The following is a 26,952-nucleotide window of genomic DNA, read 5'->3' as shown; positions in this document are numbered from 1 at the left end:
ACACACACACTCACACACGCACGCATGGCCGCAGACTATGCTAAATGTGCACCATGCAGCGTGGACGCCGTGGCTAAGAGAGAAGATGCGTGATCCCACTTATGTTTTAAAAACAGCCGAGGCCGTTGGATGTCGCCAGGCGAATAATCGTGTGCCGCCATCCCTAACGGCCCCCGAGTCCCGGAGTCAGGCTCCTGCAATCTCTGTCAAATGCCACCTTGTTTAACAGGCTTGTCCCCTGGACGGGAGCCCGCTGCTCCTTGGTTAGGCTCACGACACGCTACACAGTGCTGTCTGCGGGGACAGCTAGCACTGACCCCAGAGGGGACATCTGTGGGTTTTGCTTGTCCAGATCCAAGGTGCACCCCCCATGCCCAGGCTGCTGGGGGGGTCTCGGCTCCTGAGAGCCACCCCACGTGGCCTGGGGAGGGCTGGCCTCGCCTCTCCTGCCCGTGGTCATCTGAGCCGCTGTTCCCACGGCCGGAGGATGGGTCCAGGGCTACACGTGTCATCTGCGTTGGTCACTCGGAGTCCCTTGTGGGGGGGGCCGGCACCTCTGGCTGGTTGCTAAGCTGGTTCTGGGCAGAGCCGGGGATGGGCAGGGCACAGAGCCCGGGTGACAGGGCTCTGACCTCTGACCCTGCGGTGACTGACACTTGCCCCGCCCACACCGCCCTTCCTCAAACTCTGGTTTGACCTGCTTTCCACTGGCTGCACCCAAGTGCCTGGTCTCTTGTAGGGCCTGGTGCCACCTGGGTCCTCAGTCCCGTATCCGTGAGGACGGGGCAAAGGCGGGGCAGTGTTGGGAACGAGCCGGGTTTTGTTTCTCTGTAACCCGTTGGAGACTGACGATGGTGTCACACATGGATGGGTCCTCGTCGTCTCAGAAATTTCAGGCTCGATGGTGAAGACTCCTCTGTCCGGTGGGGACGGGGAATGACTCGTCTCTTCCGGTGACAGCCGGCGATCGGCCTCACAGCAGCACGTCCACCCAAGCTGCTCACAGAAAAGATTTTGAGGAAACAATTCTAGGGTCTTGGTGCTGCTTCTTTAGAAACACCGCAGGACCTGCACCTGGCAGGGTCCCCAGGCCCCGCCACCTCCCGCCCCGTCACCCAGACCGGGAGGTGTGGGGCGCCGGCGGGTCCCCCGAGAACCTCCCTTGAAACGAGAGTCGTGGGAAACCGGCGACACCCACGGTTGACTCTGTTCTTACGTGGCCGATGGATGGATGAGGGGTTTTTGCTTTTTCAAAAAGTAGCAAAACCATAATTTGGGGGGAGATGCGGAGTGGGCGAGACGGGGTCACCTGTGAGTCCGGGATTGTGGGAGCGGCCGGTGGGCGCTGTTCTCTCTCCGTTTGTGGGTGTCGGCGTTTGCTGCAGCCGGGGTGACAGAATGAATCCGGGTGAAAATAAAAACGTGTTTACCGAAGCACGTTCTCCGCCCGTGAAGTCGCCGAGCCAGACCCGGACCCCGCGGGGCACGTCCGTCGTGGAGAGATGAACGTGGGCTTGGGTCCCGGGCGCCCCTCACGCAGCGACATGGAAGCCGACCGCGGACGGCGGGGAGCAGGAGCACGCGGGGTCCCGGAGGCCGGGCGGCAGGCCGGGGATGGGAGGGGTCGCTTCCCCGCTCCCTTGGTGGGGTGCTTGCTGCTCCCACAAAGCCTCGCATGCTCAGAGGAGGGCACGAGAGTCGGGGGGCTGGGCCGATTCCTGGCTCTTGCCAGGTGGACTGAGTGTGAGCACGTGACAGCCTCTCGCGAGCTCCGAGTCCTCCGAGTCCTCCGTGTCCTCCGAGTCCGCCGTGTCCTCCGTGGAAAATGAGGCAGGACACTGACCTGCTTCCCGGGGCCGCGGTGGGAACCGATAGGACACTGGAGTGACCAGGGAGCTGTGCTGCTGCTGTTTGTCTTCTAGGGGGCTCCCCGAGTCGGACGTGGGACAGGAAGTCACGTGTAGGCTGCGCATGGGGAGGAGACCGCAGCAGCGCTGTGGGCACGTAGGTGAGGCCAGCAGGGAGGTGGCCGCCGGGCCGGGCGCTGGCCGCAGTGTAGGCGGGTCCTGGGACGTGTGGCCCCCACCTCGGCGTGTCTCACTGAGGGCAGCTCCTGTCAGGGGTGGGTGGAGGGCTGCTCCCTGGGCCAACTCACCTGCCACACAGGGGCAGGGGGAATGGCAGCGGGTGGGGGGCGGGGTCTCTGCCCCGTGGCCACGTTGCTGCCCCTGCAGGGCCCTCGCCCTGAGGGCTTCCCTCAGCAACACCCCTGCCCCAGTCACGGGGGTGAGGGGCCGGGGGTGAGGGGCCTCCCCCAGTGCCCAGGGACACCTACCTCCTCCCCCCACTGGACGCCGTCACCCTATCAGCGAGGGCCGGGTGGATGGACACAGGCCTCAGGTGGAGAGGTCAAGATTCCCTCTGCTTGGGACACAGCTGGGTCCCCGTGTGTCAGCTTCCTCTTCATCGGCCTCCGAGACTTTCCAAGGCCTTCTGGAAGGTCCTGGGGTCCAAGACCACTAGGAAGTCCTTGCAGAGACCCCAGCCACGCGGGAGGGCAGAGTGGGGTGGAGACACAGACAGACATGAACACGTGCGAACACACACACAGACGACGCACAGACACAGATATATACACGACACACCACACAGGCACACACAGACACACACAGGCACACACAGGCACACAGACGCACGCACACACACAGGTACACACAGACACACACAGACACACAGACACACATGCACACACACACATAGACACACAAAGACACACAGATATATACACAGATACACACAGACACACACAGACACACACAGACACACGACAGACGACACATAGATCACAGATATATACACGACACACACACACAGACACACACAGACACACATGCACACACACAGGCACACACACATCCTGCAGGTCCCGACGGACACAGGCTGGTCGTTCAGCGCTGTGCCTCGGTTTCCTTATGTGTCAGCGAGGACGGTGGTTATTTTAATTATTTCGTAAACGCGTCCGCCACATCCCAGTCCTCGTCTGGTCTGTACACCCCCGAAGTCGACACTGCGGTCTCCGCCCCATTTCGGAGGTGGGGAAACCGAGGCACGGGACGCGTAAGTGGGACGCCCAGGACCACGCACACCTGAGCCCGCGTGTCTGCGTGCCCGGCCCTGCCTCGTGCGGGTGGGCGCACGCCACACGCTGACTTATCACACTGGAGTCGTGATGTACCCCATGCCGTACTGGGCTCTGCTTCTCCATCCGCATCCTCACCGCGTCCCCACCGCCCCGGCAGCCGCCCCGGCAGCCTCCCCAGCTGGCTTCGGTCCTGACCCAGAGTCAGGAGCTGCCTGCTGGGAGCTCCCGCGAGAGCCACGGGAGTTTGGGCCTCGACCCCGCTGTGCACGGCCAGCAGCCGTCCCTCAGCGGCAGTAGGACTAAACGATCGAGTTATGAATTAAACGCAGCGGAATGTAATTACCGCGGGAGGCAGCTGAGAACACAACGCATTATGCGTAGGACGCCCGTTAACGGTGATCTCATGTGCCTGTCTGATGTGCTGCCGATTAAAATGAGCCTGAGCGCACATGATCCCCCGAGCGGCGGCTGCCACGGCTCGTCTGTGTGCCCCCAGGAGCCAGCAGGGGAGCGAGCGCCTTCGCCTCAGAGCAGACAGGGGCCACCTCGGGATCTTGGGGTGACCAGGTGAGGCGTCCTCGGAGCTCTGCACAGAAACATCGACTCACCCTGTTCTGACCCCGGAAGCACGGCTGTCAGGGTCAGTGAGCCGCCAGCCCGAAGGCCACCGGTGTGCGATTCCATCCACAGGCCTTGCAAATCCAGAGCCTGGGGGTGCTGTGGCCTCAGGGTGGGGGGTGTGTGTGTGTCCTTTTGCCTCGATGGAGCTTTCTGGCAACGAGGATGGACGGTGGCTGCAGAACTCTGGGACGCCCCTCCCCCACCCCGCCGGACCATCTGGCTCCTGAGGGCGAGTTGCCAGCTTGTGATTTACATTTCAATAACACCCTTTAACAACAAAGCGAAGTGTGAGCTCCGAACAAGTGCCCCGCCCGTTCGAGGGCAGAGACGGGAATGCGGGGACCCAGAGCTGGGCTTCCGCCAGGCACTGCTGCCCCCCCATGGGGGGAGCGGGGTCCTCCGTCGGGGGGAGGGTGTAGGGGAGCTAACGGTGTCCCGGGCACTGTCTGGGGGTCAGTCCCTCGACCGCCACGCTCCCTGTCCTAGGCCCCGTGACCCTCCCCCTGAGCCCTCTCCCTGTCACTCAGCAGGCTTCTGGCTCTCCGCTCAGCCAGCGGCCTGCCCAGCTCATGGCTGACGGAGGTGGCCGGGTCAGGATTTGTGGACAGCTCACAGTCACCGTGCAGAGGAGACACCCCGCTCCACCTTGCATTCTTGGGGAGCAAATGCCAGCTGGGGATGGGGACCTGGAGTCATGCGGGGGGGTCGGTGTAGGACGCTGGTTCCCAGGGATCCTGACTCCCAGGACGTGTCTGTGCTGCCCCCCAGTGCCCTGTGGCTGCAACTGCGGGCCCCCCGGGCCCCTGGCAGCACCAGGGAGGTCAGAGCCAGGATGGCGGGGCTCCCGGCTCACACGGGAGGTGGCGCCTGAACGCCCAGGTCCAGGGCAGAGTCAGAAAACAACCGGTGGGTTCTCCCAGCATTGGAGCAGGCAGGGCACGTCCGGGGATCCCGAAGGCCACTGTCCCCAGCCTTCGCAGACGGTCTCCAGCGGACAAGGGGGCAGAGGTGCAACGAGACAGGGGGCCATTTGCTCGGGCGCCAGCCCTGGCCACACAAACCCAGGGGGCGAACGAGGCCCCTGCCTCTGGACAGGTCAGGACTGGCTGGCGCCCTGAGGCCCCTCCAGCTGGTGGTGCCACCAGCCGGGCCTTCCATTCTACTTTGATCATCATTCCTTTCAAGAGTATCTGCTGAGCACTGTGACCGCCACGGCCTGCTTCTCCAGGAGACCAAGCCACCAGCCCCCCGCCGCTGGGAGCCACAGGCCGGACACACGGAGGAGAGCTGGGCCTCGCTCAGGCCCGAGTGGGACCTGGGGCCTGGGGGGCACGGACGCCCCCAAAGACTGATTCTGAGGGGGGCTGGCGCCTCACTTGAGGGCTCTGGGAGTGTCCTCGCTGGAGCGAGACGGCGGAGTAGGAGCCGGGAAGGGGCGGCTGGTCCCCTGGGCAGGTCCGGAGGCGGCCGAGCCCAGGTGTGTGCCCAGGGCTGGGGGAAGGAGCCGTTTCAGAGGAGTCGTGGGTGAGGCTGAGGGAGATGCGGCGTGGCCGAGGTGCAGGTGTCACAGCAGTGCCGTGACGATGTGCGAATGCGGGCTGAGGAGGCAGAGGGGTTGGGGGGCGGTGCTCCCGGAAACCCCCAGGGCCCAGGCGCCCCCCCGCGGGGCTGGGTGAAGTCGCCAGGGCACGAGGTGCCGAAGGGGGCCCCGACCTTAGGGTCTCGCGCCTGCCGAGGTGGGGGCGAGGTGGCAAGGGGCCTCCTGGGGGAGCAGAAACCCACACGTCGCACCCTTGCCTCCATCTGGGACCGTGCTGACAGCAGGCGTGAGCACGACACGGACACGGCGGGCGCCTCACATGGGCCGCCGCCCAGCCCGGCCACCGCTCTGCCAGAGTCGGGTGTGTGGGGAGCGGCCCAGGCTGGAGCGCCTTCCGTCCCGTTTCTTGAGACACATGTGCACGCATACACGCACACATACGCGCACGTGTCCACCCACACACATGCACACATGCGCGCACGTGTCCACCCACACACATGCACACACGCGCACGTGTCCACCCACACACATGCACACACAACCCATCCCCACACGCATGTGCATATACACACACGCACATCCATGCAATACACGTGCACACACACGTGCGCACGCAGCGCATGCACACGTATGTGCCCACCCACATACATGCACACTCTGCTCTGCCAGCTGCCGTGTCCGGCCGCCCATCCCAAGTCCCACAGCTCCCAGACGGAGTCCAGACCATTCGTGACAGTGAGGGGAAGAGGGCCCAGGTAGTGTCCGGACCCTGGAGGGAGGGGCGCCCACCTGGAGGCCCTGGACCAAGTGATGGCTCATGCGGGCGGCCCGCCGCAGACTCACGAGAACTCACACAAAGGATGTGCGAAACGACCAGGCTTCGCAAGCCCACAGAAACAGAGCACAGCGGACGGGGCGTGTGTTTTCAATATTAAAATATATTAACGTACACACGATTTAACTGAGGACGCCCGGAACAAACACCCCGGGAAGGTCGAGGCCCTCCAGGCGACGTCCACAGGTGCCTGCTGACTGCACTCTCTGCCCACCACGTGATCAGGTAAAAAACACGCTAAAAATCAGTGTTTATCCAAAATATGGGTCTATAAATACACGCCCATGCAAGCCGCGCCTGTCCCGGGACGGGGGGTGACAGCAGGTGCTGGACAACACGTCGAGGAGAAGGCTCCGTGAGCACGTGCCGCGGGCGGGGGCCTCGCTCGGCTTGGCTGCCAGCGCCCCGCTCTACTCCACCGGGGGCCCGCCCGGGGCTTTCGTGGGCATCGTGTGTGGGCACCGTGGGGCGCCCCCCTCCTGAGCCAGAGGGACGGCCGCCCACCCCCTCCTACGTGCATTTCTGAGGCGTCTCGCGTCCTGTCTCTTTGCCGCCTTCGAGGCTCGGGCACCGGGTGACCCCTGGTTCGGTTCCCCCAGAATCCAGTGGGAGATTTTCAAAGGGACCTCAGCGCTAGGAGAGCAATGGCGAGGGGCAGGCCCTTCCAGGGAGCAGCTGGATGGTGTTTTGGGGGTGCCGAGTGCTGGCTCGGGCTCGGAGCAGGCAGGCGAGCCGTCAGATGTCGCTTTGGAGCTTGAGGGCTGAGTGGGCAGCCTGGAGGTCCGCGGGAGTGTCGGAGGCCGAGGACTGGCTGGGCAGAGAGGGTTCCAGGCCGTGGGAGGGGCCCGAGGGGGCCTTGTACAGGAAGCAAGCGGCAGCGAAGAACAGGCAGCCCAGCACCTGGGGGAAAGGAGCCGCTGGCTGTGGCCACTGGGCTGCCCCCGCCCCCGGAGCTGCCCGCCCGGGGCCCCAGCACGCGTGACCCTGAGCCCCCCGCTCGGCTTGGGGTCCTTGGAGGCCCTGAGGCCCCTGCCCTGGCGAGAAGACCACCTTCCCTGCACCGCCGGCCCGGGTGTGGACACCGACACTGTCCACGAGCGTGTGGAGACGCCGTTCGACGTGAAGCAAAGGCACCGGGCGGGGGGCTGGTCGAGGGCCGGACAGCGCCCCTCAAAGCCACGTTCACGCCCCGCCCCCTGGAGCCTGGCCCCTCCCCCAGCCTCTGCTTGGAAACGGGGGCCCCGTCGATGCGGTTAAGTTAAGGATCTCGAGATATGAGCGTCCTGGAGCGGGTGGGCCCCGGTCCAGTGCCTGCGTCCTTAGAGAAAAGGACACATGTGCGACACGGCCACGACGGAGGAGAGCCCTGGGAACAGGGAGGCGGAGCTGGGGTGAGGCTGCCGGCAGCCCCGGAAGCCAGGGGAGGGGCCTGGGACGGGTCCCGCCTCCGAGCCCTGGAAGGGGACACCGCATCTGGGGCTTCTGCCTCCCGAAGTGCGCGAAGTCCCAGCGTTTTAGCCGCCCGGTTCGTGGCCTCTGTGACGGTGGCCCCAGGAGCCTGCCTCGGAGTGCTCTGACCTTACGGGTCACGGTGGGCATGGCATGCGGCCTTGCAAAGGCTGGTGTGAGCATGCGGCCTCTGGGGACACGAGTCTGCCTCTGAGCCATAAACGCTGGTGTGGGCCGGGCGTCAGGGGCTGAGGGGCCTGAGGCCACACGAGGGCCTGGGGCTGTTTCCACTTTGTGGCAGAGCAATTTAGGGGCGCAGCCATCTGCTCCCCCTGCTGGAGTTAGCACCTGCGTTGCAGGCCAGCCCTAAGCACTGCGGCCTCAGTGGCTGTGCTGAGGTCGAAGGGTCATCACAGGTGTCCGGCACGAGCCTGTGCTCTGGGTGGGGGCCACACAACAGGACAGAGAAGGCGGGGCCGGCCCCCCGGGGGGGTCTGCTGTGAGCTGAGCCTCCATCCAGAGCTGCACAAATCCCTGTCACACTGGGCTATTTTTGCCTAATCCACAGGGAGATAAATCGGGGTCAGCCAGGGCACCTGTCCTCGAGTCCCTTCCGGAAAGGGCTCCTACCGGTGGGCTGTCCTGAGCTCGCCCTCGGCCCAAGGAAGGGAGGAGACCCTCTTACAGACTGGCCTTGGGGTTTCATTTTGCTCGGAAGGCTTCTGCCTTCTCCTCCAGCAGGGGTGGGGGGTGGATTCGGAACATAAATTCTGGGCTTTGCCCAGGGGCGCCTGCCGACAGTCACTGCAGGATGCTTCTCTACGCAGCTGGAAACAGAGGGTCGGGCTGGGAAGCAGACGGTGCCCAGACCACCTTAGGGAGTCACGTGGCTCACGGGCCGTCACGCCGACCGCGGCTGGGCTGTGCCCGGGGCAGCTAGGGCTGCGCTCAGCAGCGGGGAGCTGGCCTTGTTCCTCCAAGCCTCAGCTGCCCGGGGCACAGGGCAAACCGCTGGGCGGTGGTGGCGAAGGCCTGGGAAGGCGGGGGAGGGGCTGTGAGCGGAGGGTGACCCTGCGACTGTCATCCCACTGTCCCCTCTACCGCCACCGTGTCACCACGGTCCCAACAACAGCGGTAAACGTGCACGGGCACCACTCTGCAAACCGGCTGCAGCAGCCATGCCCTCAGCCGCAGGCCCCGGGGGCTGGCCGCTGGACCCCCAGCCAGGGGAGAAGAGTCCAGCCCCCCACCCCGCCCCAGCTCACCTTGTACACCAGCCCGGCGACGAGCAGGTACCGGCTCATGGCCGCGTTCTGGTACACGAAGCAGAAGCCGTGCTGGCCGCACACGTCCTGCCAGAGCAGGCAGGCCTTGTCGATCACCCAGCCGAAGGCGATGGGCCCCGGAATGCCGCCTGCAGAGAGAGGCCACTCAGAGCCCAGCGTGCCAGCGGCAGAGACCTGGGGGGCCCCAGCTCTCGGAAGGGGGATGCTGGCCACCGGTGCTCTCAGGGGTGCAACGGGTCTTAAACGTCCCTTCTCTGGGGCCTTGGCACCGTGTCGAGTGATTCCCCAGGACCCCCGCCCCCGTGGAGCCTTCGGAAAGGGCCAAGAAACGGCTCCAGGTCCCTCTAGCAGACTGTCGGGGAATGAATGGTGCCCCTCCCCAGGCGGCCCGGCCTCCTGCCACGATGCCTGACCAGCCTCGTGAGCCAGGCGCCCTGTGCAGCGGGCACACGGCACGACATCCTCACACTGCACAGTACCTAGGGTTCTAACCACGATCCACTGGATTCCCAGCGCGAAGGACCGCTGCTGCTCACGGACGCACCTGCAACGGGAGCACGCTCGGTCAGCGCCCCGGCCGGGTCGCCAAGGCACGTCCCCACGCCAGTGGCCGAGCCCCGGCCACGCCCCCGGCCACGCCGCCGCCTCCCCGGTGGGAAGCGCCTCACAGGGGCACAGGTCTTTCCTGCAGAGCTCCACTTGGCTGCAAGGGAAGGTTCTGGAGCGGAGTGAGACCCGCCTGGAGCTTACCGTAAGGTCGCCGTGAGCGCGGGGATGCTGCCGAGGAATGTAAAGATGATCACAACGAATGTGGAAGCCAGGAGGAGGGGCTCCCTCTGGCAAGCGGAAGCGCATTTCCCTGCAGTAGCATGGCCGAAACCAGAGGAAAAGTTCTGAGGGACACAGCTACAGCCTCGGTACACCTGAGAACCGTCACAACAGTGCCGGTTACGGGAGGAAGGGGCAGGGGCCCCCCGCCGCATCCGGGGCGCGCAGACGGGGCGCGGGCAGCGAGCGCCCTCACCTTCTGGCCGCCCGGGCCTGGCGCCGCCGCCGCGGGGCACCCCGCGTGGCAGGGCGAGTAGTACGTGAGGCCGTCGGAGCCACACACGGGGCTGAAGTGCTCGGGCCGGCAGCCGCAGGCCACGTTGCAGGCAGCCGTCAGCGCGAGCTGGTCCCCCGGGCGGCCCTCGGGCAGCGAGCTGCAGGCGAGAGAGGCGGGCGGTGGGGCGCAGGCCGGCTCCGGGTGGGGCGCCAGACGGACGCAGGGGTGCCCCGGGTCTCCCCCGCGCGTGTGCGGCACAGGGGTCCACGCATCGCCTCCCGCCCGGGGTCCTTGGGGAGCGTCACGGCGAGGCAAACCCGCCCCAGCTGCGCCCCAGAGGTGTGGCGCGCGACCCGCTGGCTGGCCTTCACGACGGGCAGTGGATTCACGCGGCTCGAGGGGAGACATCGCAGGGGGACAGGGCACTGTGCCCCGCCCCGTGGCTCCGCCGGGTTCTCTGACCCTGGCCCCGGCTGCATGTCAGCGATCGCAGACACGCGTGTTCTTTTCTCCCTGCTCAAAGCCACCTTGGAGGTGGCCCCAGCACCAGCGTCCTCCGTGCTGGCAGAGCCCCCCGCGTGGGGACGGCGGCCGTCACCCACGCCGCTCTCCGCCAGCTCTTAGGTTCTTCCCGTCCGGGTTGTCCTACAAAGCTGCCACGGTCTCTGCTTCGCGGCCTCGCTGTCACCTCCCAGAAATTCCGGGGGGGGGGTCCCCCTGGGGTCCCAGGACCGGTCCCTTGCTTCCATTTCAGATTCTCCCAGATCGACACCCGACGGGCCTTTCCCCTCACATTCCCATTCTCAGGACAGGGGCGCACGGGGCCGATGCTCGGCCACTTTCGACGTCACCTCGTAGACGTGGGCTGAGCGGCCGTCCCATTTCGCAGGTGGGAAGACAGGCTCAGAGCTGGCTGGAGCCCGGGGGCAGTGACGCGGGAGCCGCTAATCAGTGTGGCGCACGCCCCCTGAGGGTGCAGTCCCGCTGCAGGCACCGGCCTCCCCCACCCCAGGAACTGCCGTGCCCGGCAGGGGCGCCGGGGCCTCACCTCCGGCCATAGCTGGCCGTCACACCTGCCATGGGCACGTTGGGGCAGTGCGTGAGGAAGGCCAGGGTGGCCAGCAGGCTGGTCAGCGCGCACAGCAGGCAGAACTTGACGAGGCCTGAGCCGCGGAGCTTGAGCCTGTTCACGAAGAAGCCGCCCAGGAAGGTGCCACCGCCGCCTGCCGGCACCACCAGGTACCCTGCAGGAGAAGCCGGGGCTCATGAGGGCTGCGGGGCCCTCACCCCCTTTCCAGGCAGGAACTGAGGCGCAGAGACGGCCTCGTCCGAGGCAGCTCTGGGCTCAGGGCTCCAGGCCCCGAGCGGAGGGGCCCAGGGCCGGGGTAGCAGAGGGGGCGGCAGAGGTCAAGGGCGCTGTGGGGACATTCGATGCCTGCGGCCACGGCTATTCACCGAGAGGTCGACGTGAGTGGGCACAGGGCTCCAGAGGCAGTGGGCCGACCCCACAGTCCCAGGCTCGGAGGGCCCGTCCCCTCAGCGGGGACCGAAGCCAGCTCTGGGGGTGGCAGGGGCACCCCAGGGGACACGGCTGCTCCAGGAGGGGGTGTCGGTGCAGGGACGGGCCGCTGCGGGGGAGGGGAGGCGGCTGCTGGGTGGGGTCTGCGGGCACCAGTCAGAGAACGGGGGCTGGGCCCTAACCTGAGGCCTCCTCCCACGCAGGGGGGCCCTGGGGACATGGCGGGGTCGGTGGGTGCCGCACAGACACACCGACCCGGTGTTCCATGGCGGCCCCCACCTCCTGTCGGGCACGTTCCCGCCCCCAGCTGCCCCATGCGGGAGGGGGCTGAGGGGCCCTCACTCTCCTAGGAGGCCAGCGTGCCCTGGGCACAGAGCACCTGTGGTTGGGCAGCTCCAGGGGCTCCAGCCTCATGGTCTGTGAGACCGTGGGACACTGGACAGCTGGCTCACGGGGATGGCCAGGACCGGGGATCCAAGTGCCCAGGGGCACCACCACCCAAACCCTTCCCACAGTGAGCCAGGGATGGCACAGGCAGGGGCCCCGGGTGGCGAGCGGGTGGCACGGACAAGCTGGAGCCCACTCCTGCCAGCCCTCCGATCTGGAGCACGTCCCACCAGGAGGGCAGCATGGCACGGGGCCCCCGGAGAGACCGGTCAGCACTCTGCACACGGAAGGACAGTCACTCTCGTAAACACCATCAGCCCGTGAGCAGCGGCACCTCGTGTAAGAGCCCCAGACACTCGCCGTCCCTGCCCAGGCCGGACCGCACGTGGCACAGCGCTGCCCACGGCTCTCAAAGCCCCCTCGCATGTCCGAGAACACATGAAAGAGCTCGGGGAGCTTTCTTACCGAACAAGGTGGCCGCGTCTGAGGCACTCAGGCTGAACTGGGACTCGAGGAACTTGGGGCCAAATGTGGACATGCCGGTGATGAGCGTGGCCTCGGTGGCCCCGGCCAGGCACAGCAGGATGAACGTGGGGTTCTTCAGGAGGAGCCAGGTGGAGCTGCACGGGGGGCCGAGGGGAGAGGCAGAGGCCGGAGTGGGCGCAGGGCAGCTAGGAGGCTGCGGGGCCTGAGGCCACCTTCCTTCCCACCGAGCACAGGGAGCCCCGGTTCTGAGAGGGCGTGGAGGGGGGATGCCAGTGCGGTGGGGGCACCCACACGCATTCCAGAAACCGGGGCTGAGGGGGAACCCGCACCAGGGTCTGAGCCTGCAGCTTCCTGTCAACGCTGCCGTCGCTGACTATGGAAGGACCTTGTCACCGCCTCGGCCAGCGTTCCGGCCTTGGCGTGACAAGTGATCTTGGGTGACCCCTGACACTGTTTAGTCACCTCTGGGGGCAGCTGTTGGCGGGGCCCTGGGAGGGGGATGGGGTCGTCCTCAGGCAGCAGCCCGTGGCGGGGGGGGGGGGGGGCAGGAAGCCCTGCAGACTTGGAGAAAGTCCCTCCCAGGAGCCTCGGGGAGCTTGGCCAGCTCCCCAGCTTCTCTCGGCATGTGCTTGGGAGTGACGCCACAGGCCAGGGGCCCGACGAAGGGTCTTGGCGTTGGCCCCGCGGACCTGGCCTGCTGACCCCCTGGTGGACCGGCCTGGACCCCCTTCTGGGGACTGAGAGGACATAGGCCCTGCACAGCCTGAGCACGTGGTCTCAGGTCTGGCGGAGGGTGGAGGGGAACTGTTCACTCAAGGTGACAGCCAGCTCTGTGGCACGGTTGTCAGGAATGTCAGCTGTGGGCCGCGAGCCTGGCAGAGCCTGCGTCACACCCCATGGCTCTGCTTTCCCGGCGTCACACAGAGCGGCAGGCTCGGCGTCAGCCACGGCCCACTCGTGGGATGAGCACAAGGCTGTCTGAGAGCCAGCCACGTGGGGGACCGGGGTCCTGCCTCACAAGGGATTGGAGCAGTGCCGTGCCTGAGACGCCGCTCAGCCCGGTAAGACGCCCAGAGACCATTAAAATGTCACAAAACGGACAAAGCCCCCTGATGACAGCAGAAGAGGCAGAGCGGTCACAGCACTGGGAGGCCTGGAGGTAAGAGGCGAGCCTCGGTGGGCAGCCGGCTGCCCCAGCACGCCTCTGGGCGCCCCACTGTCCCCGGGCCCCTCAGCCGCCGCGCGGCAGGGACCCGGGCCCAGCTCAGAGGTGTCTACAACAGGTTACATCCCTGTCCCCAGAGGTGGTGCCAGGAGGGGCCGCGCCTGCTCCGAGGTCAGTGCTGGGCCTCCCGGCATGTGTCAACAACTTTGAATTTCTTGACACTCAAATGTTCTTCTTTTTGAGGACGGAGGCCAACGACAAATTGGACTCGGGGAAGCAGGACCGTGCGGTGGAGCCACCGTCAGCCTCTGCGCCCAGACCCTCGATCAGTGGCCTAGTGAAGGACACAGTCGCTCGCCTGGCTTTGGACACCAGCCGCTCAGAGCAGCACTCACAAGGTCCTGCCCCCGATCCCGACCCTCACTGCACTGGGCTCCCGGTCAGGCACAGCCCGCTGTGCACGCCTGGGTGCGGCCAGTCCCTCCTGGCCTCACCTGGCTACGCCAGGCTCCCCCCAGGGGCGTGCGGACTTCCTGCTTCTCCGTCCCAGTCCTAGTAGCCTGCGGGCCACTCTGCTGCGATCGTCCTGCTGAATTTGCCCAGAGAACTAGCCGTGACCTTAACAGAGGGACTTCCCCTCTGCTGCCGGCCTCGGGCCTGGGGGACCGAGCCTGGCACGAGCTTCCTGATCTCAGGCCATGATCCAGGGGACCAGGTTGCTGGCGGGCCTGGTGTCTGGTGCTGCGTGGAGGGAACTGGTGCCCCCCGCACCCCCAGGCCGGAGCAGCGTGAGCAGAGAGATGCTCTCTCCTGCGGTGGGGCGCCCTCCGGATGGGTGTCTGTCCCGGGTGGTCTAACAGGAAGTGGGGAGAGCAGAGCCCTAAATGAGGCAGGGACTGTCCATTCCTTCGCCCTCAGCACGGCCATCCCTCCCTTCCAGGGTGGGTGGGGGACAGATGCCTCCCCAGATGCCACCCTTGGCCCCGCTGTGCTGAAGATGGGCGCGAGGCTCGCTCCCACCGCTGCGGCCCGCCCACCTGCTATTGCCCGGCTCCAATGCTGCCGGGCAGGTGGCGGCCGTGAAGCTGAGGACTCGGACTGGGGGAGACCCCGGGAGGCCTGGGGGGCCAGGAGCCCCAGGTCCCGCATCCCTCTGAGACCCCAGCATCCCGAGGTCTTTCTGTCTCCACAGCAAATGAGGACGACAAGATCACGTCCCCCACAACGGGAAGGGGGGGTGAAGGTGGCGGACGAGACGTGCAGAGGGTGGGGGCCGGGGCCGTCCTGCTCCCTCCCCGTCCTCAGGGACCCCAGGGCAGGGGGCACGAGGAGGTGACACGTAGCAAGGCGGTCGGAGGACACAGCGTGGTGAGGGGCTGAGGCCACTAGGGGCAACTCCTGGGACAGGTCTGAGGGTCAGGGGTGCCCCTGGGGACTGGGGCCTGGAGGGGGTTTGGGGGCTGTGTACCCCCACATGGCCTGCAGGGTAGCTTGCACACTGATTTTGGGGCCAAGACTCAGCGAGGGACCCCCGGAGGGTCTGCAGGACACACAGAGGTGGGTGAGAAGAAGCTGACCCCGCTTGCGAGAGGCAGGGGCAGTTCCCAAGGATCCGCCCTGAGGCAGGTCTCGGATGATTTTCCCGAAGTGAAAATCGGGGCTGCTGGCCGCCTTGGGGCCGCTGTGGCTCAGCTGGTGCGTTTCAGACGCTCCCATGACCACGTAGCGCTGGGAGCCTGGGGGACGTGGATGTCAGCGGGGGGCAGGCGCCAACGGGCTGCTCGGAGCCACTGCCCCTCCCCAGCCCGGGACCATCCAGCGGACAGAGCACGCGGGGCGAATGTCAACTGGGCACATGCCACGGGGACCGGCTGGCAGGGAACAGCAGGTGGCACAGGCCGGGACGGCGAGGAGAGGGGTGCTCCCGCCCCGCACCCAAGCAGGCCTTTTTCATGGCTCCTGACGGGGAGGACGCGGGGCGGGGGGCCCAGGGGTGGCCGGGCGGCCCCACAGGACGGAGGGCGGGCTCTGTCATGCTCCTCGGTGTCCCAGACGGCCCGGGGCGGGGGCAGGGGCAGGACGCCGCACCCCCGGGGCAGGAGCACCCACCTGGCAGCTGCCGCGGGTAGCCGAGGATGGGGACCGCGATGAGGATGGCCGCGGCCCCCGCGCCCAGGAAGCCCACCCACCAGGCGCCGACCCACAGCGGGCTCTCGGTGGTCAGCTCCGTCCTGTGGGGAGAGGCATCGGGGCTCAGCGTCCCGCCCACATGCGTCCAGGGCACATGAGCGGGACGTCCCTCGTGCTGGTCCATGCAGGCTGGGGGCGCAGAGCAAGGGACGCGGGCCCCACCTACCTCCTGCGCTCTGCACAGGGCGTGCACATGGACACCCAGTTGAGTCAACTGAGGCCAGAGGTGGCAGAGCGCTAGACCCTCGATGGGGACGTGCCATCTGCAGAGAGAGCTCGAGGTGTAGCTGGCAGTGCCACCACGTGTCCCAGCAGACGTCAGGGGAGCCAGCCCGACAGTGGTGCCGAGGACGGGGCCAGCCTCCAGCGCCCCGCTCCGCCCCGAGGACCCCCCGCCCGCCGCAGGCTCTCTGTCTGTCTGCCTGTCTCTGTCTGTCTGTCTCTGTCTCTGTCTGTCTTTCTCTGTCTCTCTGTCTCTGTCTCTGTCTGTCTGTCTGTCTGTCTCTGTCTCTGTCTCTCTCTCTGCTGCTCAGATTTACAAAACCCGGCACCACAGACGAGAGCAGAGAGAGACCCACGGCGCGGAGTAACGGGAAACAGCTCTGGTCTCTGCCCCGGTTCCTGGCACACGGCTGCCCAACCCCTCACCGCTTCCCGAGTGACAGGCGACGGGAGTGTCCTTGGCTCTACCATGGCCGCTCTCGGCGGGTCCCTCGGGGGCTTTGGGTGGGGGACTGCTCATCGGAAAGGCCAAGCATGAGCTTAGTGAGTTGGGGCTTTCGGCCCCACTGCTGGGCCTCCGAGGACCCTCCTGACCACCGGTGGTCAGCCATTCACTCGGCCACGTCTACGTGACGCAGCCTCGTCAAACCCCGCTGGGAGGGCCCGGAGGTGGCCCTTCCCCACCGTGCCTGTGTGGCTCTGCCACCCGCCTGCCCCCAGGCCCCCCCGTGACACGCCGGAGATCCAGTGAGTGCCTTCCTGGGTCCCGTGAGCCACTAGCAAATTACGGAGCTGAGGAGGCAGTCGTGGGAACCTCCAAGTTGTAGCCCAGGGGACAGAAGTGTAGGGGACCCAGGGACCCACCAGGAAGTCAGTGCCAGAGCCGCGCTGACTTGGGGACACTCCGCTGGTGTCGGGGAGAACCGAGCGATTGCTTGGTGCCGGGAAACCCACATGAAAGGGGCCGACACGGGCAGCAGGTAAGTCACGTTCCCATTGCAAAAGGCGTCAGAGGAACTGTGGTCTGGTCTCACACGGCTTCCGGAAGCCATCTGGCCACACCGTCCCCTTCCCCAGGCCCGTGCGTGAAGCCACTCACGGGTGCCCGGGTCGGCCAGAGCCTCAGTCCCCGACCACCTGACACTCCGCTGGTGCCCCGCCCCCGCTCCAAGGCCGCTCGGGCCCCCTGTGGACATGAGGGCAGGAGAGACCCCCGGTCACTCACCGGCGGCCAATATCTGTGTAAATGTTGAGCAGGGCGCCCCCGATCAGGTAGCCGGCTGCGGGCCCGAGGATGGCCGCTGTGTAGAAGGTGGCTGGAAAGGAGGCAGGAGTGTGGGGAGACGGCCCGGCCTGCGCCGCGCCCCCCCCCCCGGGCTGGCGGGCGTGTGACTCAGACCCCGCGCCTGCCCCCCGCCCCCCGTCCCGGGGAGGGGCCCTTTAAAGCAGAACTTTCGTCTGTGCGGCCTCCGCTCAGTCTGTTGGCGCCAACTTTTTAAGGGGATTTAAATTTTCCCTCAGAGCCAGCTGCAGGTGGCACTGGGACTCTGCCCCTGAAAAGGGCCGTGGTCCGGAGCCGCTCGCCATGCAGGATGAGGTGATCCCGGGGGCTGGGGGCCCGGAGGTCGGCAGGCGGGACACTTCCTCGCTGGAGCAAGGTGGCCCAAAGTCCCCCTGGTCCCTGCGATGGCAGCCACTGAGCGGCTTAGATGAACAGTCTGTGGGGAGCAAGGCAGCGGGCCTGCAGCCCGCAGCGCCCGGCGGGGCAGCCAGGCCCCGAGTGAGGCCTCGCTTGGCGGGAAGTGGGTGGCTGAGGCCGGACATTTGGAAATATCCCCGGGCGGATGTGAGGGTCTGGGGGCAGGGGTTCGACCCCGGCATGAGCGACTTGTGCCTGTCAGGCCGTTGCCCAGGACCCCTCAGGACACACGTGGGGGTCGGGCCGGGGTCGGCCGGGGCGAAACGGAGGCCAGGGCTCACCTGCTGCCTCCCCTGGGAGCGACTGCGGTCACACGTGACCACGCGTGGTCCACGGGAGACGCACACGAGGCTCGTGCGGGGCCGGGCCAGTGTCGGCCGCTGCCACCCCTCGCCGGCTCCACTCACCGATGTAGACGGGCGAGCAGCTGGACTTGACGTTCTCGTCCAGGAAGGTGACGCCCAGCGTGTAGAGGGGCGTGGCGCCGACCCCGTGCAGGAACTGGCCCAGCATGAAGACCAGCCGGTAGCTGGACAGGCCTGAGGCGCTGCGGCCGCAGGCCGCGCTGCGGTTGGCCGGGCAGGCGCTGACGCCCACGTCACCCTCGGCCTCGTAGGGGCCCGCAGCGAAGTGTGGCAGCGCGAACACCAGCGAGCCGACCCCCATGGTCAGCACGCCCCAGCCCAGCCAGCGCGGCTTGTGTCCGCGGCCCCCGAAGTAGCCGACGAAGGCGAGGCAGAGGCAGGCGGCCAGGTCGTAGGTGCTGGCCACCAGGCCGCTCTCGTAGCTGTGCAGGTCATAGCGGCGTTCGATGGAGGTGACCACGGTGTTGACGAAGCCGTTGACCGTCATGCCCTGCAGGAAGGAGGCGGCGCACAGGAACAGCAGGAAGCCCCGCGGCGTGTTCAAGGGCTGCAGACAGGCGGGCGCCAGGGCCCACCAGCCGCACCGCCCGCCTCGCGGCTCCCCGCACTCGCGGGGCCCCCGCTTCTCCGCCCGCGGCCGGCGCAGCAGCTGGCTGCAGGAGTCCGGCAGGCTGTGGGCGGAGGGACACAGGGCGCCCCGGCTCAGAGGCAGGTCCAGGGACACACGCCGGCTGGGGCAGGGGCAGCCGCGTTCCTCGTCCGGGGCCGGCGGCGGGCTGGGGAAGGCCAGCTGGGGCATCGAGGCGAAGGGCTTGTCCCCCATCGCGTGCTGGGGCATCTCGCCCGGGGAGGGTCAGCGACAGCGGCGGAAGTCTTGACGGTAGTCCAGTGGCCGGCCTGTCCTGCGAAGAGAATTTCTGGTGAGCAGACTTGCAGCCACCCACAAACGCAGTCACGTCAGCGAGAACACACCTGCATGCCTGTCCCTTTGGGGTGGCCGCTGGTTTTGCCTTCCTGGCCAGCCTCCTTCCCAAACCCAGGACCCCAGCTGGACCCACACTCAGGCCAGCCGGTCTCCAGCCACGGCTCAGCAGGCAGCGGGCACGTCCCCTGCTGCATGAGGCCTCAGACCAGAGCTGAGACGTGGCAGGACCCAGCTGGACGCCTGTGCCCGCACCTCCCCCCGGCGCCTCTGCATGACTGGCTGAGCTGTACGCTCCGTCATCGGCAGCTGAAGGTGACAGAGATGTCCCTGTGCGGACACGCTTCGCACTCAGAATCGAGCCTGCGTCGTCCCCAGCCCTCACCCTGCCAGCTTTCTGTGCCCTCCAGTGGGGAAAGAAATCACCTGAGGCCAGAGTTTGGAGGAAGTGAGGAATTAGGATGGGGCGCAGGCCTGGGATCAGACCCCGTGAGAGTCGCGCACACAGACCGGGACCTGCCCGGGTCCGGGGCAGTTTGCATTTGGAGAGGTACGGCAGCGCCCGCCTCCCCGGCACCCCCGAGGTGGCACCGTGACCCCACATGCTGTGGATTGAGCCTCAGAGGTTGGGGCTCTGGGTCCTTCCACCATGACCTTAGCTGCCCCTCAGACTGCCCCAAACAGCCGTCTTGCCAAGGCAGCGGGCAGCGGGCGAGTGGCCACTGCTACGCCCCTCTCTGCAACTGGAAAATCGTGGCCCCTTAGCCTCCCCCAGGGCTCCCCGCCTCCCCCAGGGCTCCCCCGCCTCCCCCACCTCCCCGCCTCCCCCGCCTCCCCCAGAGCTCCCTTGCCGGGAAGTGGGTGCAGATGCCACTGGGTGGGGGATGCCACAAGCTTTGAAGAAGCCCACGTCACGGTGCGTCTGAGCACCGCCCTCACGGGGCTGTCTGTGCGTGTTGCGTGTGCACACCTGGGCACGGCCCATCTTCCAGGTAAGGGAAGTGGTCCAAGATGGGTCGGCAACTTGCCCAGGGACACACGGACGGCCAGCGGCAAGGAGGACTCCACCCACACAGTCTGGCTTCAGAGCCCGTGTGTGTGTCACAACTGTCCTCGCTGTCATTCTATTGAAAGCACCATGACCGACAGAATGGCGTTCACATATGGGCCGGCCGGTTACTTGGAAAGCTTGTGCTGCGCGGTATCCGCGGCCAGGCCTCGAGGCTGTGGGCGGACAGCGGCAGTCCCACCCGTCATTCCCCTCCCCGAGCCTGTTCCTGGTGCCGCGTCTGTTTAGAGTGCCACCGCCTCTGTGCAAACTGGCTCGCCAGGCTCGGCCACGAGAGAACGAGAAAGACAAGCTAGGGACAGTGAGCGCTTCCTGGAGGAGGGGCGGTGCACCCCCAACACACAGCAGGCCAGCTGCCAAAGCCGCTGTCACTCAGACGTGGGGAGCAAACCCTTGGCTTGCCGTGCAATGTCATGCACGGTGACACGCTCGAGGCCCGAGACAGGACGGCTCTGCCACCTGCCCGCCTCGTCACTCAGACGGGCTGCCGAACGTGGGGATATAGGAAGACCAAAATCCCAAGGCCCGGAGGCCGCCCGTGGTCACAACGCGGCCATCTTCTTCCTCAATGCATGTGCACACGCACACAGACGCACACTCACCAGCACATCTGTGTGCGGGCGCAACACGCATGTACGCGAACACAACCATCTGCACGTGCATGCACACGCACACGCACCACAGGCGAGGAGCCCTAGCCAGGCCTGGGGGCCAGCGGGTGCCTGGAGAGGCCGCCCTGAAAACAAAGCGCCAGCAGCGGGGTGCCCGTCCCCCCCCCTCCCCGCCCCGTGAGCGGCGAAGTTCAACCTGAGCCAAACGCTGTGGTCCCTGGAATGACAGACGAAGCTCAGCCCAAATCACACCCAGCACAGACGTGCGAACTGAGAATCCCTCTCAGCCATCCTTGTTGGTGGTGGCCGGACCCGAGGCCACCTCCCCCGATCTGTGACCCCACTCCCCCTCATTCCAGCCAGTCTGCCTGAAGTTCTGCTCTGGATCCTGCTCCTGTCAAAGGCGGAGTCCCTTCTCTAGAGGGCTGAGGGCCCTGGATCACAAGCGGGCAGCCGAGTCCCTGTGACTCGTGATGCGTGACTCGGGCTCTGGGGTGCAAGGGGTGCTCAGCAGAAAGCATGCCTGCCAGGGAGCCCTGGCGTCCAGGATCCGTCAGCGTCGGCCCTGAGAGCAGGGCTGCGTCACCTGGACACTCACGGCCACCGTGGGAGGGGCCTTTGTCCCCGGGCACCCCGGGGGACGTCCCTGCAGAGCTCTTGCCGTCACTCAGCACATCCAGGCAGACAGAGCCCACTCCTGCACACACGGACTGGGGAGGTGGGTCCTTCGTCCCCACCTTACAGACGGGGACTTCCGCCACCAAGCCAGTGAGCTCCCCACAGCCCTGGACTCCACTGTTGCCCCAGGACCAGGGACAAGGTCTGTGGGTGCTCCGACTGCGTGACCCCACAGCTGGTGGCTCTGCCTGGCGCCCCAGGCTCCTGCGGCTGCGGGATGTGGGTACCTGCCCTCCTCCTCCAGCCGCACAGGGCTACCGGGCTCTCTCTGGAGAGCCCGCCAGGGGGTGTAACCGAATCCTCCTGGCCTGTCCCTGGTCAAGCGGGAAGTGGCAGGCTCCCAGGCAATGACAGTGAGTGGGGAGGGTGATGGGGACCCTGGAGCCTGGGGCTTCAGCGGGGAGGGCAAGGGTGTGCGTATGTGCACGTGCGTGCGTGCACGTGTGCATGCGTGTGCTCATGCCCGCACCCGTCCACAGGCTGCCCTGGCCCATCGGGCTGCACCTTGAGCCGTCTCTGCTGCCAGCGGTGAAGAAACTCAGGCCCGCGCCCCCTCCCCAGCCCCCCAAGTCGCACTGTGAGAAGTCAGGGGCCTGAGCAGGCGCTGGGATCGCGGGTCCGTGAAGGACTGGGGCGGTGTGGACGAGACCTGCTTCCTCGTGTCCTTGGATGCTCGCCCGGGCCCTCATGCGTGTGCTCCCTCCGTGCCCTGGGTGCAGGAGGTGGAGGGGCGCAGGACCCCCGAGTGATAGCTCACGCCCTGGCGGTGGTGGTGGGCCCCTGGACCCCATCCTATGCCCACCCCTGGGGAGCCTGGCTGCAGGGCTCTGGCCGGCTCACAGCCCCAGGTAGGCCGGAGGCTGCGGCAGGGTGGGGCGGGGGGGGCAAGGAGGTTGGCTAGAGCTCCCAGGCTCCTCCCAGAACCCTGCTGGGAATTTGGCTGCTGGGGACAATCACAGGTTTCATTTCTTCTTTCTGTTTTTGTGCCAGCCCGTAAATTCCTTCCTTCCTGCACCTGCCAGCTGAGGCTGCCAGCTACAACACACCCCACTGTGCCGAGCCCCACCGTGCGGCAGCCCCCAGGCTCCCCCGGCCGCTCCTCCCCCTCACTCCTGTGACCCCGGGGGTCCTGGTCCCCATGATCCTTGGCGGTGCTCCCCAGGCAGCTGCCTCCTCTCCCTTCGGGATCCAGCCGGCGCCCTCCTTCGGAGCGGGTGAGTGGAGGAGGCTTCCACCTCTCGAAGACGAGGTTCGAAGTTATTTATAAAGCAGCTGCCTGGATGGCGGGATCTGGGGCGGCCACGGAAGTACCTGCTGCTACACCCCAATTTGCATACCTGGTGATCACAGAAGCTTTGCATGGAGACCAATTCAAATGAAGGGCCGTCCCTCGTCCCTCCCTCCGGGAGTGTCCTGCTGTCTCGGCATGAAAGTCCCTGCGTCCATCCTTGCATGTGGGGGGAGCTGGGATGCTGAGGGGGGTGGTACTGAGCCAGAGGGAGGCCTATGTGACCTTACTTGTCTTTCTCACTCAGCATTTGGTTTGTGGATCTGAAAACACAGCGAGTTGTCCGTGCCAGTCCAGGACGATGCAGAGACAGAGAGGGGACGCAGAGAGGCTGCCTCGGAGCTAGGAGGGTGCCCTGCCCCCTGCTCCCCGGCTGTCCTCCAGCCTCTCCAGCCTCAGGCTCCCCACTAGGATGGGGGTGTGACATCATGCGAAGGGGCCCCAAGGTAGAGGACCCAGCCTTCTGCCACTGGAGGCTCATGAGAAACACACTTACAGAATTGAGGGAACTGGGAACTGGGATCTGGGGGTACTGGGGGTGCCGGGGGGCGCGGCTCTGACCACATAATTGGCCCACTCAGGCACAGGCTGTGCTCGGCCATTTCCAGGCGGCCTCCTGGGCCCAGCGGTCCATGGGCCAGGCCCACAATGCCTGCCAAGAGGGAGACACCCACGACAAAATGCAAGGGCCCCAAGCAACCTCAAGGTGGGAATGGCTGCCACCCTCAGCGCAGCCCATCCCTATCCCCAAACTCTCTGTGGCGCAGACCGAGGCGTGAGGCCTCAGGTCTACCCCCAAGGTTTGCTGGCTAAAAAAGCCACTCTGAAAAGGCAGCCCCCATGTCAAAGGTGCTCACGTGGAGGAGAGAACCCACTGGAAGGCCCCAGCTGGGAGCCTGTGACCCATAGTGGGTCACCCATAGTGGAGCCAGCTGGGCCTTGGTCAGCAAGCCCTGTGCCGTGCTTGGTCCTTGGTGGGCCTCGTCTGGTCACACCATGGGCGTCTTTTGCAAAAGACACGTGGCTTGTGGAAGCCTCCACTTGCCCCCAGGAACGTGATCCGAGAAGCTACTTCTGTGCCGGTGGAAATGGGGCTGCAATGTGGCCATGGAGGGGAACGAGGCGTGTCTGAGGACAGCGGACTGAGGGCCGAGCCAGGGCCCGCAGCAGGAACAGCCCTCGCCACCGGCCCGTGAGGGGACACAAGCTGGGGTCCAGGCCGATCTCCTCCACCTCCTCCCGAAGCACCCCGGTCGCCTGAGCCCTGAGCTGGTGCCCCTATGCTCCGCGGAGTCCCCGCGGGCCTGTCCCATTACCTGCCGAGGTGAAGACCCCGTCTTGCCCACGGCCGCCACCGCACCCACGGCAACCACGCGCGGCCAGGCGAACAGCCGGATGTCCCAGAACAAAGCAAGGTTCTGAGGGTTACTGTATGTGCCTAAGTGGGCGACGGGCCTTTTCCTGGGAACAGGAGGCCACGTGACAGGAGAGGGAGCATTGTCGTAGCCTCTGTCCACACCCCGGCTGGATGAGACGAGGAGGAAGCGGAAGCATGGCCTGGCCAGGCCAGCCCTCGGGTCCCCTGCTGGGCTGGCAGCTCCCTTCCATCGCCAGCACCGGCTAGCGGCCTGTCACCCGCGGGGGAGGCCTGAGGGACTCAGCCGTAGCAGCGGCCACTCGTTCCAGTGTGAGTCCATCAAGCTATGACTTTACACGACTCGGCGATGCTGACCTCAAGCTGGATCACACTTGAGAGGCTTCTAGACGGAGGGGGGTCATAGAGACAGTGCTAAGCCGGTGAGTGAACTTGGACTTCGCAGGCAGCTGAGCAAACCTGTGCAGCTTGGAGGCACCGTGGGTTTGCCAAGGCCGGGGCCGTGACGGCCGGCAGAGCAGGCGCTCCGAGCTGAGTCCCTGGAAGTAAGTACAGGTGCCCCCAGGACCTGCACTCGCTTGGCCATCGTCCTGCCAGACTCCAGGTGCCCGGCCACCTCACCATGGCAATGGGGAGGGACACCTGCTTCAGGAGCCACACCCAAGGAACCGCGGATTAGGTTACAGCCATTAGGGAGGGACGCAGCCCCTCGGAGGATTTCCAGGCAGCACCTGTGGCCCTGCCCAGCAGGAGAGCGGGAAAGTCCCTACGCAGGGCGGTCAGGAGCGTGGGGTCCGACGGCGACACCCGTCCCGCTCCCTCCAGCGGCTGTGCAGACCCGCTTCCTGAAACGTGTCCTGCCTGCTTCCCAGGGCCAGAGGCTCTTGCCCCTTTAGCTGGGGACCCAGCTTTTGAGACACTGCTCGGCGTCAGGCCTGCCCCAGCCCTCCAGAGCTGTCAGCGTCTGCAGTCACGCAAACCTGGCTGCTAACCCCCCCGCCTGGCGGTGTGCCCGGCCAGGTCGCTCGGCCACTGGTGCCTCAGCTCGCTGGTCTGGGGCACGGGAGCGGCGCCTGGTGTGGTTGCCAGGGCTGCGGAGATGATGCTCAGGCTCTCAGCGCAGGGCCCGGCACGGTCCACGCGCTCAGGAAATAGCCGCTGCTTTCGCCAGTATTATCGCCGTTGTTTGCTTCATTAAGGAGCTGGCTGAAACCAGGAGCTTTCTGTCCCCTGAGCAGGACGGCACCCAGGCTGCCCATCCCCGTTCGTTCGTTCATTCTGAACTCAGTTGGCAGAGCGGCCGCGGCTCCCCAGGGCCCGTTTGCGATGAGTCGGGAGACCCAGGTTCCGGCCCCGGGAGCAGTGGAGACGCGCTGGTCTCGGTGGGAAACTATAGCGTTGTTACAGGTCCCGCCGCAGGGGGGAGCGCCAGGGGCTGGGGATGAGGGCCCTGGGGATCCAGGGCCAGCCCGCCTCGCTCCCGCCCTGGCGCTGACCCCGCAAGCCCAGTGGGCTCTCCCACGGCGCAGAGGGTGAGCCTGCAGCTCATTTCCATCCTCCCGCGCCTTCTGCCTGCCCCGTGAGCGCGTGGGTCCCCCAGGTGCGGCTCAGGGCCCGGCGTGGTGGGGCGGGGGCGGGGACAGGGGCACGGCTGGCGCTGCCGGGTCTGGGGACTCGCCCCGCTCGCCCGCCCAGTAGTAGCCCAGGGACTCCGCTGCCCGCGCTCCCCTCCCCGACGTGTGCGGAGCAGCTGGCGCGAACAAAGCCCGGTCGCCCGCGCGAAACTTCTGTGCATGACAATTTCCTCCCTGACTCAGCAGCAGCGGCATCCGCCGCAGGTGGGGGCCCGCCACAACCAGGCAGCTCCCAGAGGCGCGTCCGTCCCTGTGCTACCAGCTCGGCCACCCGCCCTGGCCGCTCCCTCCATCCCTGCCCGCGCCCCAGCCACCCATCACGCATCCCGTTCGTCTCCACCAGCCTCCTGGGAGGCTTGGCGCCGGCGGTGGGAAGGAGTGCATTTTGCATCCGATAGCCCTCCACGCTCGCTCCCGTCCTCCCGCGGAGCGTCTCGGGGCGCAGTGCGGACCCCCGGGCCCTCGCCCCGCCAGGATTCCCCGCCGTGCCGGCGCCACCTCCACCCTCTGGCCCCCGCCCGACGTCAGCAGGCACCTGCCGCGCTCCTGACGTCAGCGGGTCGGGACCCGACGCACCTGGGCGGCGCCCCGACTCCCCTGACTCTGCGCGGCCCGCGCCCCCGGGAGCACTCACCGTGCCGGTCGCGGCCGCCGAGCTGCGCACCTCGCTCTGGCGGCCGCTCGCCGCCCACTCCCGCTTCATTCATGCGCTCTCGGGCCCGCCCCCGCCGTGGAGAGGCGGTCGCCCGGCTCACCTGCTCTGGCCAATGGCTGCCGCTTGAGGGCTGGGCCGGCCTCCCCGCCCCGGGGCCCGCCTACCGAAGTGACAGCTGCGGGAGCGCGCGGCGGGCGCGGGACCGGCGGAGCTGGACGCGCGGGGCCCCGGCTGAGGCCGAGAAGAGGGGACGCGAGACCCGAAGGGCGACGGGCGGGGGCCGGGACCGCGACGCCTTCTCATCCCCAGGCGGCCCTGGTGCCGCGCACCTTCCTCTGATTGATCCCCGCTCCCCGCCCCCCCAAGCCCGGAGACGCGGCATCGCGGACTGCAGGCGGGGGAACCCACGCCGCTCCGGGCGTGTGGGACCGAGGCCTCGGCAGAGGCCGTGGGAGGAGTGAAGTGTCTCGTCCTGACCTTTCAGAAAGGTTGGGGGGCCGGGCCGGGGGCGCGGGGCTGCCGCGGGCGGGGCAAGTGAGCAGCGGCCCCCCGAGGTCGCTGTCAGCCTTGGTCTGGCTCCCAGGTCCCGCCGGGGTGCCCACTTGTGCGTGCCTCCTGAGGGGGTCACCTGGGAGATCCAGTGCTTCCTGCCTGCTGCCTTTTGGGTAAAGTGACCTCGTTTTTTACGGGGACACCAATGTCAGGTCGGAGGAAGCACTAGACACGTGGCCGACTACAGGAAGTCCTGCCTGAGTTCCTACTGGCCTTC

At 66.8% G+C, this 26,952-nt stretch overlaps 1 protein-coding gene across 5 annotated transcripts; it reads right to left on the bottom strand.

The window, feature by feature from the left end:
• Positions 1 to 6,221: 6,221 nt before the first annotated feature.
• On the bottom strand, positions 6,222 to 26,684 carry SLCO4A1 (solute carrier organic anion transporter family member 4A1). 5 transcript variants are annotated; one of them, XM_039864765.1, is made up of 12 exons: positions 26,661 to 26,684; positions 17,994 to 18,853; positions 17,113 to 17,203; positions 15,585 to 15,706; positions 15,095 to 15,211; positions 12,290 to 12,445; positions 10,967 to 11,162; positions 9,898 to 10,075; positions 9,624 to 9,796; positions 9,353 to 9,417; positions 8,853 to 9,001; positions 6,222 to 7,038 (listed from the first exon to the last, which is right to left on the bottom strand). In XM_039864765.1, exons 2-12 carry the CDS (start codon positions 18,787 to 18,789, stop codon positions 6,874 to 6,876), a joined length of 2,208 nt encoding a protein of 735 aa, XP_039720699.1. In that variant the 5' UTR covers positions 18,790 to 18,853; positions 26,661 to 26,684; the 3' UTR covers positions 6,222 to 6,873. The 5 variants fall into 5 exon arrangements, with proteins under 5 accessions (XP_039720699.1, XP_039720697.1, XP_039720701.1 ...); XM_039864763.1 differs by lacking the exon at positions 26,661 to 26,684 and adding an exon at positions 26,163 to 26,306; XM_039864767.1 differs by lacking the exon at positions 26,661 to 26,684 and adding an exon at positions 26,163 to 26,278 and having other exon boundaries at positions 17,994 to 18,848.
• Positions 26,685 to 26,952: the final 268 nt, after the last annotated feature.

Source organism: Pteropus medius, unplaced genomic scaffold (assembly GCF_902729225.1).
Source record: "Pteropus medius unplaced genomic scaffold, Ma_sr-lr_union100, whole genome shotgun sequence".
NCBI lineage: Eukaryota > Metazoa > Chordata > Mammalia > Chiroptera > Pteropodidae > Pteropus > Pteropus medius.
Note: the sequence above shows the minus strand (reverse complement) of the source record. Positions and strands in the feature narration are given on the sequence as shown.